Here is a 13,927-nt window from a genome sequence, read left to right as displayed (position 1 = left end):
GCGCAGCGACGACTCATCCAAGAGGTCACAAAAGACCCCAGAACAACATCCAAAGAACTGCAGGCCTCACTTGCCTCAATTAAGGTCAGTGTTCATGACTCCACCATAAGAAAGAGACTGGGCAAAAATGGCCTGCATGGCAGAGTTCCAAGACGAAAACCATTGTTGAGCAAAAAGAACATAAAGGCTCGTCTCAGTTTTGCCAGAAAACATCTTGATGATCCCCAAGACTTTTGGGAAAATACTCTGTGGACTGACGAGACAAAAGTTGAACTTTTTGGAAGGTGTATGTCCCATTACATCTGGCGTAAAAGTAACACGGCATTTCAGAAAAGGAACATCATACCAACAGTAAAATATGGTGGTGGTAGTGTGATGGTCTGGGGCTGTTTTGCTGCTTCAGGACCTGGAAGACTTGCTGTGGTAAATGGAACCATGAATTCTGCTGTCTACCAAAAAATCCTGAAGGAGAATGTCCGGCCATCTGTTCGTGACCTCAAGCTGAAGCGCACTTGGGTTCTGCAGCAGGACAATGGTCCAAAACACACCAGCAAGTCCACCTCTGAATGGCTTAAGAAAAACAAAATGAAGACTTTGGAGTGGCCTAGTCAAAGTCCCGACCTGAATCCGATTGAGATGCTGTGGCATGACCTTAAAAAGGCGGTTCATGCTCGAAAACCCTCCAATGTGGCTGAATTACAACAATTCTGCAAAGATGAGTGGGCCAAAATTCCTCGACAGCGCTGTAAAAGACTCATTGCCAGTTATCGCAAACACTTGATTGCAGTTGTTGCTGCTAAGGGTGGCCCAACCAGTTATTAGGTTTAGGGGGCAATCACTTTTTCACACAGGGCCATGTAGGTTTGGATTTTTTTCCCCCTTAATAATAAAAACCTTCATTTAAAAACTGCATTTTGTGTTTACTTGTGTTATCTTTGTCTGATATTTAAATTTGTTTGATGATCTGAAATATGTGACAAACATGCAAAAAAATAAGAACTCAGGAAGGGGTCAAACACTTTTTCACACAACTGTATGCATGGACCACCCAGAACCTCTTAAAAACCACATTCTATAAAAAAAATATACTGTTTTTTTTTTTGGTGTGATGAATTATGATGATTAGTATTTAAATAAGTTATGGAGGACTATTTAAAAAATAAAATAAACGAGACCACCATCACATTCACAAAATGTTTTGTAATATTTGCCTCTTTTATGCATTTCTAAACATGTTTATTTAACCTGTTTTAATGTTTTGTTAGACGTCACATTACAGCTCTAGAACACTGGCAGTGTTATTTGAGAATACTTTAACAAAAGAGTAGATTTTATTGCATTGAAAAAAATTAAAACAAATTTAAGAATTTAAAGCTCAATATTTGGTTTTAGATGGATTTAAGTAAATATACTTCTCGCTTTTAGAGACATGATGGGATGCATAATCCAGCTGCATCATTCATTTGGACCGCAAACAAAGAAACATTGCATAATCTCTGCTCTGAAGAAATGCCAGAACACTGATCACATAAATCTTTCAGAATGTAGTTTGCTCCACCAAGTGGTGGGAAAGAGTGCAGGCAGTGACTGTTAATGAGCATCAGTATTTTAAGTGGATGTTTCTTTTACACCGGAGAGGCATTTAATACGGAGGTAAATCACTATTTGAGATATTTAAGACTTCCAATCAATCCATGACCGCCCAACCTTAACACCTAAACTTAGATGTAAAGTCTCAGTTCTTTTCAGTTCTAAATCTGAAAACGTGTACTTGTATCTCTACTACATCACTGCTTTTATCATTTTGTCAAATATATTCTCATAAGAGCCACACCAACCTTTCAAAGCCACAAAACTGGATCCAGATCTCAAACTGATTGACAAGTCTTGTAACACAAATACTAACAGGACACAGACATTCGTACTTTAATGTTAGCAATCGCATCTTACAGAAACAGCACTTCTTGTTGTGAGCAATTGTCTGTGAATTGGCACACACTTGTACAATGTGAAATCCAAGAATTATTTGAAGAAAATGATAATAAACTGCAATCTACAAACAACATGAGCACACGTGTCAAACATATTAAATCCGCTAATTTAAAATATGCTATTGGATCTTCTTGATTCCTTACTAATAAGCAAAAGGACATATGGCAGCAAACATTGTAAGTTCTAAAAGTGCAGCTGTTGTTAAGCTTTACCAGTGGGTGTTGTTACTCACAGGATGCCCAAGTGACATCACTGACACCATTCAGTCTGCCACATGTTGTCCAACCTCCTGGCTAGACAGATGTTACAAATGTGCGCAGTCGATTGTTAGCTTTACAATCTACATATCCAACAAAAGTAAAGTAAAGACTCAGTACTGGCTTGCATGGAGGAATAATAGCTGCAGTGATAATAAAATGTGTTTTTACACTTTTACACACTGACACAAACACTACATGTGTCACAAAGAATGGGAAAAGGTATGTCTTGGTAATGGGTAGTTTACTCTCTTTGTATCTTGTAGTAAGCTCCTTTTTGGAGTGGAAATTTAAGGTAAGAAAATGACAGCTCTTCAGATAAAGAACGAAGATCCAGCCAAATTGATTGGCTTCCTAAAGATAGTGTGATTTGCTCACAGCTGCTATGTTAACAGAAACCTAAAGACCCCAGGTTGCTTGCAGTTTTAAGCTATGAAGGTGTGAAGTTGAATATCTGTGCAAATACAGAATATAAGTAACTAAACTTCAATAGCACACCAATACAATTGATAATAATTAAACCCTACTAATATCAATAAACACTGTATTTATTGCAACAATACAGTAATTACTTTACCACAATAAACTCAATATTAGTGGTTAAAAGCTGCTCAAAGGAAGACCTAACATATGTAGCTATGTGAATGTTCTGCACAGATTGATAGGTTTTTTTTCACTGTAAAAGTACTGTTCATGGGTGAGTGTCCAGTATTTATACAGTTATGCCATGTTTACATATCTTCATTTAGCCCACAACACTCCACCAGTCTTTTATATTCTTACACATCACTAGAGGGCGCCTGATGCTTGATAAGTAGTAATAATTCAACACAAAGTAATTTGTCTTCTAACCACATAATCATGAAATTATTAGTGTTAAGTGCTAAATTTTAACAGTGTTAAGGCCCCTAAATTAACTGAGTTAATACTTTAAATCAACGTCAACATGCAGAATTGCCCCTTTCAGAATTATGTTATTATTGGATGATCATCATTCAGTTTACAGCTGATTGGAAAGGCATGCAGGATGTGAATAATGTACCAAACAAGAATTCAAAGAGTGCACCAGAACCTTGGGTAATGCTTGTTCTCTGAAGGTCTGAAAGAGAGAAAAGTCTCTCAGGAGGATGTCTATGTTAACTGTGCATCTAGTGCACTGTGTTAGAGGGACCACTGTATATACAGCCAGAGAGAAGGTAACAAACTATTTACTGAAATCTTTTCTGCAGTAAACAACATGAGAGCGAAGATTCCAGCCGAAAAGCAACTCAAGTGAAAGGCCAACTAAAAAAGTTCAGTTGTTTTCTTCATCGTTGTGTCATCTTCTCTCTGTCCTAATGTTAGAAATATGCATATTTTGAAATGGATAAAGAGTACAGCATGTTGAAAGGGGTGGCAACAAATGACTCAAAAAGAAAATTAGGAACAATGTTTTTTGAATTACATTCTCTTATTTATTTGCAGAGTAATTTCATTACATTACAAGTAATAAATAAAATAGCACAGTAACACACAGTCCAAATAAGGGCCCTTACGCCTGCAACTTATAGTGTATGGCACACCAGGTTAAGGAATACAGCTCGCAACAAATCTCAATTAGATTGCATTGCGTGCCTCTTCTGCTTCAACGACAGAATACCAGTAAAATATGTTGCTCTCACCCTAGACAGGTTAGGGAGTTCATGGTGGAGTAAAAGAGAAGCTGACCCTAAACTCTGAACTAGCTAGGTGTTACATTGCTAGTTAATCAACAGTATTATTTGTCCAAGTTTAATATAGAATTCGTTCCGGTATTAAATACAACTAAACTTCTGTTGACTCAGTGGCGGAGGAATGGATACTGTAAGTATACGATGAATATTACTTTTTTGAAGACATAGAGAAGATGATTTTGCATATCACAGTCAGAAGTTCAAGGTGGAAGAGGATATAATAGGCAGCAGGATGTCAGGGCTCTTTGGAATTAAATGCTCATGGTAAAATAGGAATTAGGAACTTGCTTCACAATTCAAGTTAGCCCTTACTGAGGTCTATCCTCTCAGTTTTGTTGTATCTTCTATCAATCAGAGGTGAATGCATGTAATATAATGTGAGATAACATAACATTACTATACCATTATATGTATTGCAGGATACAAGATTATTTTAACTGCATATATGGTTTAACTTATAATCATGAAATAATACAATTATTTTTGATAAACTTTTTTACAAATGGTAGTTGAATTACTGAAAGTTTCAATCCAAAAATGTTTTAAATCATTATCAAAATCTCTCCATTAAAAACACAAATTAATTTTCATATTTTTTTGGACCATTTTTTACTGCCTTAGTGTGTTCTTTGCAAGAAATGTCAATCTCCTGAATGTCCTTGTCCACTTTCTGTACGACTTCAACGATCACTCTCTCAGTCTGAAGGTGTTTTTGGTTTTGTCCACCAAATCCCTCCGTATCTTCCTCTGAGTATATTTTATCATATTTCGGAGAGAGGAGTCCCTGTCCCTGGAGGGACCCAGAATCTGATAGCTCCTTCTGAGTCTGTCCTATGCTTGACAGAAGAACTGAACCATGTGCTTGCCTGTTAGAGCCCAAAGAGCTGGTGGTGGTGCCAGCTCCGCTCTGCAGGGTGGGGGGAGGTGATGTCAAACACGTTTAGCTTCTGTTGAGGCTCATCGATAGGGAATTTGGGAGAATACTTGAATGAGTTTCCAGGGTAAGCCAAGCTGGAGCTTGCAACGTTACCTGCGACCCCACCTTGAGGTTTACCCTTCATCATTCCGAGGACTTCATAGCGGAAGCTGGAGATATCCTGCTTGAGCTCCTATCAAGTATTGAGAACGAGGGATTAAACAGCAGAGATAACACAGCAATGAAAAACAAACTTGAGTAATTGACTGCATACTACCTTGAAATTCTCTTCCGTTAGCCCTTCCTCTGTCTTGGCATCTCTGATCATTGCTGCAACATAGCGCTTCATGAGGTTCCTCAAAACCTCCTAAAAAAGATAAATAACGTCTTGAGGTGTAAAACCATGGAATTGTTTTTAAATAAAGTTTCATCAAAAATGACCAAAGTCAAAAACAATACATCAAATCTTTACAGTTCATTGAGTAATACAAGTCATTACCTGATACTCATGGTTTAGTCTTACATTTTCGGCTGCACGTCTCTGAAACAAAAAGAAAAAATGGAACATTAACCAAGTGACACGTTATCTCAGTTTGCAATGGTAGGGCGAATTGATCTTACTTTACTTGCCCTTTCTTAATACGAGGTTTTATTATATAGATTAAATTAGCGACTAATCAAATTCTGAAGATAACAGGTGATTTAATTTACTCTTCATTCTTTTGGAGCCACCCGCTTTGACTATAATACCAGACAGGCATTGAAAACATATGCAATGCATAGGTGACAACATAGATCAGAAGAAATATCAAATATCTCCTTACCCCCAAAGTTTCAAAGGTTTCAAGCCTTTTTAAACTTGTCCTCTTAAATAAATGTGTATATATCCATCCAAAAAAATAATAAATTGACTTTGGACTGGGTATGATATTGAATGGAGATGGCAAAGTTCCCCCTTCTTCAAAATAGCTCATCCATAATTTTGTTCTTGCAAATTTCCACTCTATATCTGCATGATCCTGAAAAGAAAAAAAAACAGAATTTGTAAAAAAAACAATACAAGACAAATTAGTGTGCTAAAACTAAAAAAATATGTAAGCTCCAGCACTCACAGCAATGTGCTGGTAGGAGTTGTTCATCATTGCAATTAGCATGTTCAAAAGCACTACCAGGGAGATGACGTTATACGTGCCAAACATGGTGCGGCCTACAAACTCAGTGAATTCATGGGGTGGGTTCACATTGGTCACATGGAGGGAAATCAGGCCAAATACAGACCAAAATAATGACTGCAGTGTCTCGAACAGCCTGAAAAGCAAACAACCATACATCACACAATGTGCTGCTGAAAAACTAACGGTGTAATTAATAACAATGCAGATATGTCAGGGACAAAATATTTGAGAACTCCAACTTGCGTTGAGAAGGCGTTGTTTTGAACTGGACAGCGAATACCCCTGCATCCATTGCATCCATTTGTGTCATAATAAAAGTAGAGTTGGTTAAGGCCATTTGCAAAGGCTATCAGCACTAGACAATAGATGAAGAGGAACTTGAGGATGTCCAGGAGCATGCGGCCCAGTGAGATCTGTAAGGGGCCCAGATGGGAGTTAGCAGTGAAAAGGCAAATGAGGCGCAAGGAGCTGAAGATGTTGGCAATGGCAAACAATGCCTCTGCAACCAAAGTCGGATGCCACATATCCCAGCAGTATCTCTCTTTGGCCCCACTGTACTGTAAAAAAGAAGAGAACAAGAATAATTAATTCATAGACTACCATAAACAATAGATGCTGCAACGTTTCAAGTTTTTCAGCACACAAATTAACTGTTCTACTTTAAAGTACAATACTGTGATACCATTTATTTTCCCTTTCCTCTTAATAGTAAACTATGATTGAGGCTCCAGCAAAGTTAAAAGCTGGGGTTAACATACCTGTTTTTTCAATTACATTAAAATGCTGCAATCTTTGATATACTATGTTGATAATCATAGTCAAATACCTTGCACTGTAAGATGTACAATACCTTTGTAAAGGCAACAATCTTCAGAGAAATGGTTGCAATATACAAGGTGTTCATTATGAAGTCCATTAAGTTCCACCAGTCATCTATGTAGTCTTGGAAACCACTATCCCACATCTGTTTGATCTCAGTCCATATAAAGCCTCGGAGAGAAGAACAAAAGGTTATTTGTCAAAACTATCACTCAAGTATACAGTAGTTTCACAGGAAACAGATAGAACAGTATGGTCGTGGTTACAGTAAGCACCTTTGTTTGACTTTTACCAAATGTGTGTGAGTACAGTGTAGAGATGTACAATAGTGCACAACATCAGGATAAACAGCAGTCTGTTAGAGTGTGTGTGTTTGTGTGTGTGTGTGTGTGTGTGTGTGTGTGTGTGTGTATGTGTGCTGTTACCAAGCACCCAGGGCAGGATCAGCCATTCCACAATGGTGGGTGCTGGGCCTTGAAAGTCTTGATACTTCGAGGGTGTAAAGGCTATATGCTGCGAGGCCAACAGGAGCAGGAAGAGGAAGGTCAGGTAGGAAGCAGTGTGACAGATGAACTTGATGAAAGGCTTACGGATGAATAAGCCATAACGGCTCTTTGGAGCGATCATGTAGAAGATTGATAACAGTGGAAAGAGGAGGCCAATGAAGATACATGTGATGAGTTTCCCTGCCCAGTGACGCCTCCTCCAGCCTGGGAACTCATCATACCACTGAGATGCCAGCAGCTGCTGACAGTTGGGCTGAGCAACAAACTAGAAGTAAGAGAGAGACAAATAAAGACATATCAACTAAAAATGAACTACCTCCTTGTCCGTGAATTCCATTCAGAAAATGATGGACAAATCAGAACAAAGGCCACTAAGCTTAAACTACCTGCATTAGAGACCTGCAAACTGTACACAAAAACAAAACAATATATATAAAACCAACAATTAACAAGACATTAAAGGCTGTATTCAAAATGTTTGTGTCATGGTGCTCACTGCACTACATAGTATCTCCCTAATGTTGGGATGTGAACTTGAATTATTACAATTATCTTGGCAATAACGATCTCAGTACCATCTCATCTCTATACAATGAAATAAATGGAGTAAAAGCTAACTAGCATTTACATGTTTTGATTTAAATAAACATGTTAAATAAATTATAATTAGAACAATGTGCAACTTCTGTTGTTTTTGTTCTCTGCAAACAAAACTGCTGACATAATTGCTTACTCCACTGGATAAATGTTTATATATACTATTATGCTATAAGTATGCTAAGAAGAAGCTATATGTTTTTTATATTTTTGAGAATATATAGTAATAGCCCGTGTTTGTTTTAGGAAGTCTAAACTGCCACTGAAACCGGAGGTATAAACACCTCAGATCAGATTCTTCCTCAAAGTACCAAGCTTGTCCATCCCCTACAAGAGGCTCAATAGGACATGCCCCAACTACCTCAACTCTTATACAACAACCCAACATCTAGAACCTTCATGAAATCTCTAAAACCATCCTTCAGGAACCTCTCCAACAGAGGACATTGAACAAACACGTAAACTGGATTTTCATTTTTTTTTCTTACTGTATGTTGTCTATTTTATTTTTAGCACAACTTATCTAACATCCAATCGCAAAAGTTGAATCCAATCACTACATGACTGTAGACTCGTATGACACAAAATGAATAACAGACTTTTATCTTGTGAACATGCAAGACAAAAATTTCAAGTGGGAAATTCCGAATCTTGTTGAGAAGTGATTGACTGTGAGATTTGATATAAACATCTGGCTGACATCTGCAGACGGGGATCGAAGTTCATTTCAGCTTAACCAAGTTACGGCCAAATGGATCCCCATTATGGTTCTATATAGCATTACATGGGGGATGATGAGGTCATCTATCAATGCAGAATCTGACATCTTTAATGTTTCCTATTCGTCCTTGTGAGATGTTGACTTGCCGTTACATGACTGGAGGCAAAAGGTGGCATCTGTTGGGAACAGATTTTGGCTGAGGACATTTTTGGAAGGTGAAAACCCCCCTCTTTCACATGTCACCCCACTCTCCTCCTAAAAAAATATTATTAATTCTGTCCTAAGGCATGTTCTTAGTGATGACATACTGTGTTGTGCCTATTAATTAGCTAATAAAAAACATGTTGTCAGTTTATTTTAACATGACCTAAATCAGTTCCACAGAAAATACAATTTATACTATAATATTTTGCCATTTTTGGTAGATAACATTAACTGTCAGTGTATGTTTCTGTACATGCATATTGTAGATAGAAATACAACAACACTTATTCAGCGATTACATTTTTTATTCAACACTTGACCATGTTTTGCACTTGTTAAATTTTAAAATAACAAGCCATCATGGGGGGTTTTCTGAATGCTTAACCATTACAGTGACACAGCAGAAAAGCTACATCGTTCTGACCCTTTTCTTAATTGTGTCTTATACAGAGCTAAGAGCAAATCTCTACAATGCATTCTAATTGTAAATTTGTGAAATAAAAGGTTTATGTTGCCACAAAAAGCAACAACAGCTGCTCTTCTTCTAACGGAGGGTGGTCAGAGTAAAACGAACCCATTAAGCTGTTCGTTTTATGAAGTTCAATGATTTTTCTTGATTCAGCATCACTACGGGACACAGAGGTCAAGTATTTAAATACACAAGATAAAGTTGTCTTATGCATTATTGCATCCACGATTTTACTGGCTGAAAACTGACAGCATCTCTGTTTCCAAAGCTTGAGTCAAGTCTTAAAGAATTTGAATCTCAAGGAAGTCAAATCTCACTGCAGAAGACTCTGTGATTATTATCATTATCACTGCAATTATTATTATTATTGGTAGTAGTAGTTGTAGTAGTAGTAGTAGTAGTAGTAGTAGTAGTAGTGTGGTAGTGCAGTGATGATCAATGTAAAATGTAATCCACAATTTACCAAAGAAATCTTGTCCTAAACACCCATCTGTGTTAAAACAAATAGCCACTGAGCCCTTGAAGTTTAGCTGTAAAACCTTTTGCCATGGAGACCAATTGTGGCACAAGGGGCTGCCAACAGTCACACTGATCTTTCATTCTCACATTACCAACTGTCGCATCACAACGCAATAGAAAAGCACTGCATGGAAAGACTCTTAGATGCTGAAGGCGAGACCAAATTGAATGTAGAAGAGCATTTAAGTATGCAATTACTACACACCTACTGTATGCAAACAAAACCCAAAAGCTTGACGTAGTCTCTTTAATGAGTGGAACAAATAAAAGACAACTGCTGAAATGAGTCTATACTTATATATAGCCTGTTGTGCAGGAACCAACAGAAAAAACAAAACAACCCTGAGCTTTCCTTTACTTGTGTATGAAGTAAAATGTTATCGTGCCACATTTCCTGACCTCCCACCCAAAAGGGAAGTCATTTTTACCAGCTTCCATTGTTAACACCTGTTGCTGTATTAAGCAAAAATCCATGCAAAGTATTTACATTTACAGATACATTCTGTTATAAACCTCACAAGTGGTGCTTAAATAGTGTTGATTAATATAAAACCCTTTTGACATATCTCATTCTGTTACTGCCACTGTGTAACCACAATTTGTAATTTTTTAGAGGCTCTATTTCAAAACAAATGACAAAAAGTTAGCATTGCATCCAAGGGATACATACTCCAGAGAAGATGGTAAAATACAGTAAAAGGTTCCCTCCCTAATTAAAATATTATGAGTACGTATTTCACGGAAATGACCATCACTTATTCCATCATTATCCCCAATTATCCAATTGTCACGGGACTGTCTTAGAGTGCTACTGTAATGCGTTGCTAAGAGCCAGCCTGGCAATTATATGATGCTCTAAACTCCCTAAGGACATCTCCACCCATCTGAGGCCATTTACAACTCATCTTGGAACCGTTATTGTTATCCAGTCCATGTTGTTATAATAATGCAACACGTATTCCTTGTTGTGTGTGTGTGTGCCAGTGTTACCAAGACAAATTGTTATTAAAATACTGTTGGACACTGCAATAATGCGAAAAACAGGATATCATAATCTAGAAAGAGCTTACCTCCTTCTGGCAATATTTGATAGCCAGCTTCAGTCGGGCCAGATCATTGGTGATCTCATCCATCATAGGGTTGATATCATCGCGGAAGTTGAGGATTATTTCCAACTCTTTAGAGCTCCGGGTCTGGTCCAAGAGGTCCTTTGCAAATTGTTTACACATTCGTGCCAGTTCCTCATACTCTGACTTGAACTCGTTCTCTACTGTGCTGAGCTCCTTCAGCTCCCAGCTGAGTTGAAACGCCGTGAGGAAAGGATCTTCACTGGAGAGGGCGATAAGAGACGAGCTGGCAAGGGCCTTGTAGATGTTAAGACGGGAGCGTGAGTGGCGTAGGCCGTCCACGTCTGAACTGGACAAACACTCCACACAGTTGCAGCGCACAGCATGTGGCTGAGGTATGGAAATACCTCGCTGCAGAAGTAGTTTGATGATCTCGTAGTTGTTGGTGTGGGCTGCAAGGATGATTGGAGTGATGTCTGGGGTGAAGTCTGAAAACTGTTTGTCCAGTAGCATTTCTGGAACCTTTTCAGGAAGCAGAGAGAGGCAAAGAAAAATTGGAGGAAATGAAACAGAATAAATTTATAGTATACTAGTATTTTTTAAGATAGTTCATAAAACAACATTGATTTTTAAACCCCTCACATGAACTGAAACAACTGGTTTGAATGGGTCTAATTTCATTTGCCTTGGGTCTCTGACAATCTTGTCTAACAGCAAGCACACAGCTAATGGCTTGTGGTTCAGCTGGCCTCAAAATATCTTCCTGGTTGGAAGCAACTTCATCCTTTATTTTTTTCCTTGTCTTCACATAATACACCAAGTCCATTACCAGACCCAGCAGTGTCAAAAACATATAGTATTTACAAAGATGTCAAGAATTTGAAAGCAACCCAAACAGTGGAGCATCACTATTTGTTGTAAAAGCGTTTTCTGGAAAATCGATACACGGGTTGGTGACAAATGTAAATATGAGTGTACAGTACAGTAATCACAGGAGGCATAAGTGTGTGGGCAGGTTGGTTCAAATTCTATTTCAGAAGAAAAGCGGCTCAGAAAAAGTCTTGTGAACATAGCTTGAAGTCCAACATTTAATGAAATGGAATTGACCGATGCCAGAATGGTTAGCAATAAACAGCAACTTCAACAACAAGAGAAACCCCTGTGGAAATGTAAACTGTACATGTGATGTGCTCATGAATGTACTACCTGTTTTTCTCCACGGGGCTTCTTGTGGTTGAGCAGCAGCTCCACGGCCCCCACCACTTCTTTGCGGATGGCATGTAGCAGGGCATCACCCACATATACGTTAAAGCTGAGCAGCAAATCAATGATCTCCAGGTTCTCATTTTCAATGCCAATGAGCAGCGCTGTGCGCCCCAGGGGGTCGATGCAGTTGATGTTGATCCTGAAGTAGATCTCAGCCTCCTCCAGGGCTTGTTTCACACTGGCATAGTCCCCCTTCTCAACAGCACCCAGGTAGGCCTTCTCCAGGGCAGAGAGCTCAGACTCGGCTCGCACGATCCGCAGGGGGATGCGGTCCCTGTATGACGAGTTGTCAGTATTCCTGTAATACAGCTGTGACATTGCTGCTGAATGAGAAATTATAAGACAAGGGAGAATATGGAATCAAGTTTCAGTGTTAGCTGTCATGTTCCAGACACAGTGGGAACAGTATCAGTATGGAACCTCCCAAAACAGTCTTTCTGTAATCATCTGAACAATGTAACAAAACTAAAATGTTACAACGGAAAACAAAGCATTTAGGTCAGTATTAGTTTATAAGCTTCATGCTTTTTTGACAACACATTTTGCCTAAAAAGATGTAGGCCTATTTGTCTTTTTCATTGAAATTGTTGTTTAAACATGTTATTGTTAAACTGAAAACACTCTTCCACTAGTTAACATAAACATAACCTGAAACATGATTAAAAGTATTTTTTCGTTCACAGTTTACAACTAGACAACTAAATAGATGACTAAAAAAAAAAGACACATTTTCGTTAGAAACGTGCGTAATCACTCATAACAACTCGGCCCCCGCAATAACATTGCACAAATAAAACACGGAAACTTTACCTTCTTCCTGTTTCTTTCCAGTTGTGATTTAATCAAGAACCACTCGACGCAGAACCAGATGATGGGGCAGTCAGAAAGAAAACAGGCGCATCATCATCTTATCAGTAAAAGTCTCCACTGGAGACAAAGTAACTTATCACTGGCATGTCCCCCTCCACCCCTTTCGCTCTCTCGTCTGTTGGAGCATTAAGCAAATGTTACTGCCCTGTCCTGCACGTCTCTGCAAATACACGCGTCGAATCAGGTGACAGACTGTATCCTCTTATATAAACTGTTAATCGGCGGGCAACGCATCTTTAGCCATCACCGCCCCTTTTTCACTTCGGTTTTCTGTATCAGTGTTGCCTACATTTTACAAGTATTGGTGTAAGGGGGAGTTTCCCATCGAGGCAACCAGTTCCACCTTGTTGTCCACTATGTAAAAGTAATACATTTACTTTTTTAATAATATTGTCATATTGTCCAAAAACAATGCAGCGTTTTGTTAATAAGATGTGACAGTAAAGGTATCCCTTTATCTTTGCTCACTTGTTTTCTTTTCAGGTTTTATTGGCTAATTAAAGTAAAACGTATATGTATCGTGGACATATAGGAATCCCAATAGTTTATACATATTTATTTGTGCTTTATTCATTTATTTTTGACTGATTAAAATCGTGAAGCGCACATAAACTTTTGATGTAGCCCAGCTGTATTGGCAGTACCAGTGCCACAATGTCAATAGCTACATTGGGTATACCCTATGGGTCTACCCTAGACCCATGGTCCTGCAAATGTTTCACTATAAAGCCTTATTAGGAATAAAGGGATTCTGTCCGATGAATGCTAGAAGCTGTGAAGAAGAAATTAATACAGGGAGTGTTGAGCTATTAGCAGGATAATGTAGTAACATAAATT

General features: G+C 38.4%; 1 protein-coding gene across 5 annotated transcripts; it reads right to left on the bottom strand.

Annotated features, from left to right (window-relative positions):
- Nucleotides 1–3,073: 3,073 nt before the first annotated feature.
- On the bottom strand, nt 3,074–13,191 carry trpc4b (transient receptor potential cation channel, subfamily C, member 4b). Of its 5 annotated transcripts, XM_031863787.1 has the most exons (12): nt 13,031–13,191; nt 12,161–12,540; nt 10,958–11,476; nt 7,297–7,642; nt 6,903–7,042; nt 6,296–6,609; nt 5,990–6,185; nt 5,702–5,896; nt 5,377–5,418; nt 5,155–5,244; nt 4,992–5,070; nt 4,741–4,868 (listed from the first exon to the last, which is right to left on the bottom strand). In XM_031863787.1, exons 2-12 carry the CDS (start codon nt 12,536–12,538, stop codon nt 4,831–4,833), a joined length of 2,337 nt encoding a protein of 778 aa, XP_031719647.1. In that variant the 5' UTR covers nt 12,539–12,540; nt 13,031–13,191; the 3' UTR covers nt 4,741–4,830. The 5 variants fall into 5 exon arrangements, with proteins under 5 accessions (XP_031719649.1, XP_031719647.1, XP_031719644.1 ...); XM_031863789.1 differs by lacking the exon at nt 13,031–13,191 and adding an exon at nt 3,074–4,702 and having other exon boundaries at nt 4,863–5,070; nt 12,161–12,539; XM_031863784.1 differs by having other exon boundaries at nt 4,741–5,070.
- Nucleotides 13,192–13,927: the final 736 nt, after the last annotated feature.

Source organism: Anarrhichthys ocellatus, unplaced genomic scaffold (assembly GCF_004355925.1).
Source record: "Anarrhichthys ocellatus isolate YVR2014 unplaced genomic scaffold, GSC_Weel_1.0 scaffold29, whole genome shotgun sequence".
Taxonomy (NCBI): domain Eukaryota; kingdom Metazoa; phylum Chordata; class Actinopteri; order Perciformes; family Anarhichadidae; genus Anarrhichthys; species Anarrhichthys ocellatus.
Note: the sequence above shows the minus strand (reverse complement) of the source record. Positions and strands in the feature narration are given on the sequence as shown.

Coding starts and splice junctions, on each gene's coding strand:
- trpc4b (XM_031863789.1), bottom strand. CDS start 12,538: ATGTCACAGCTGTATTACAGGAATACTGACAACTCGTCATACAGGGAC. Junction 7,643..10,957: donor TCAAATATTGCCAGAAGGAG/GTAAGCTCTTTC, acceptor TCTTACTTCTAG/TTTGTTGCTCAGCCCAACTG. Junction 4,703..4,862: donor CCCCCACCCTGCAGAGCGGA/GCTGGCACCACC, acceptor ACTCAGAGGAAG/ATACGGAGGGATTTGGTGGA.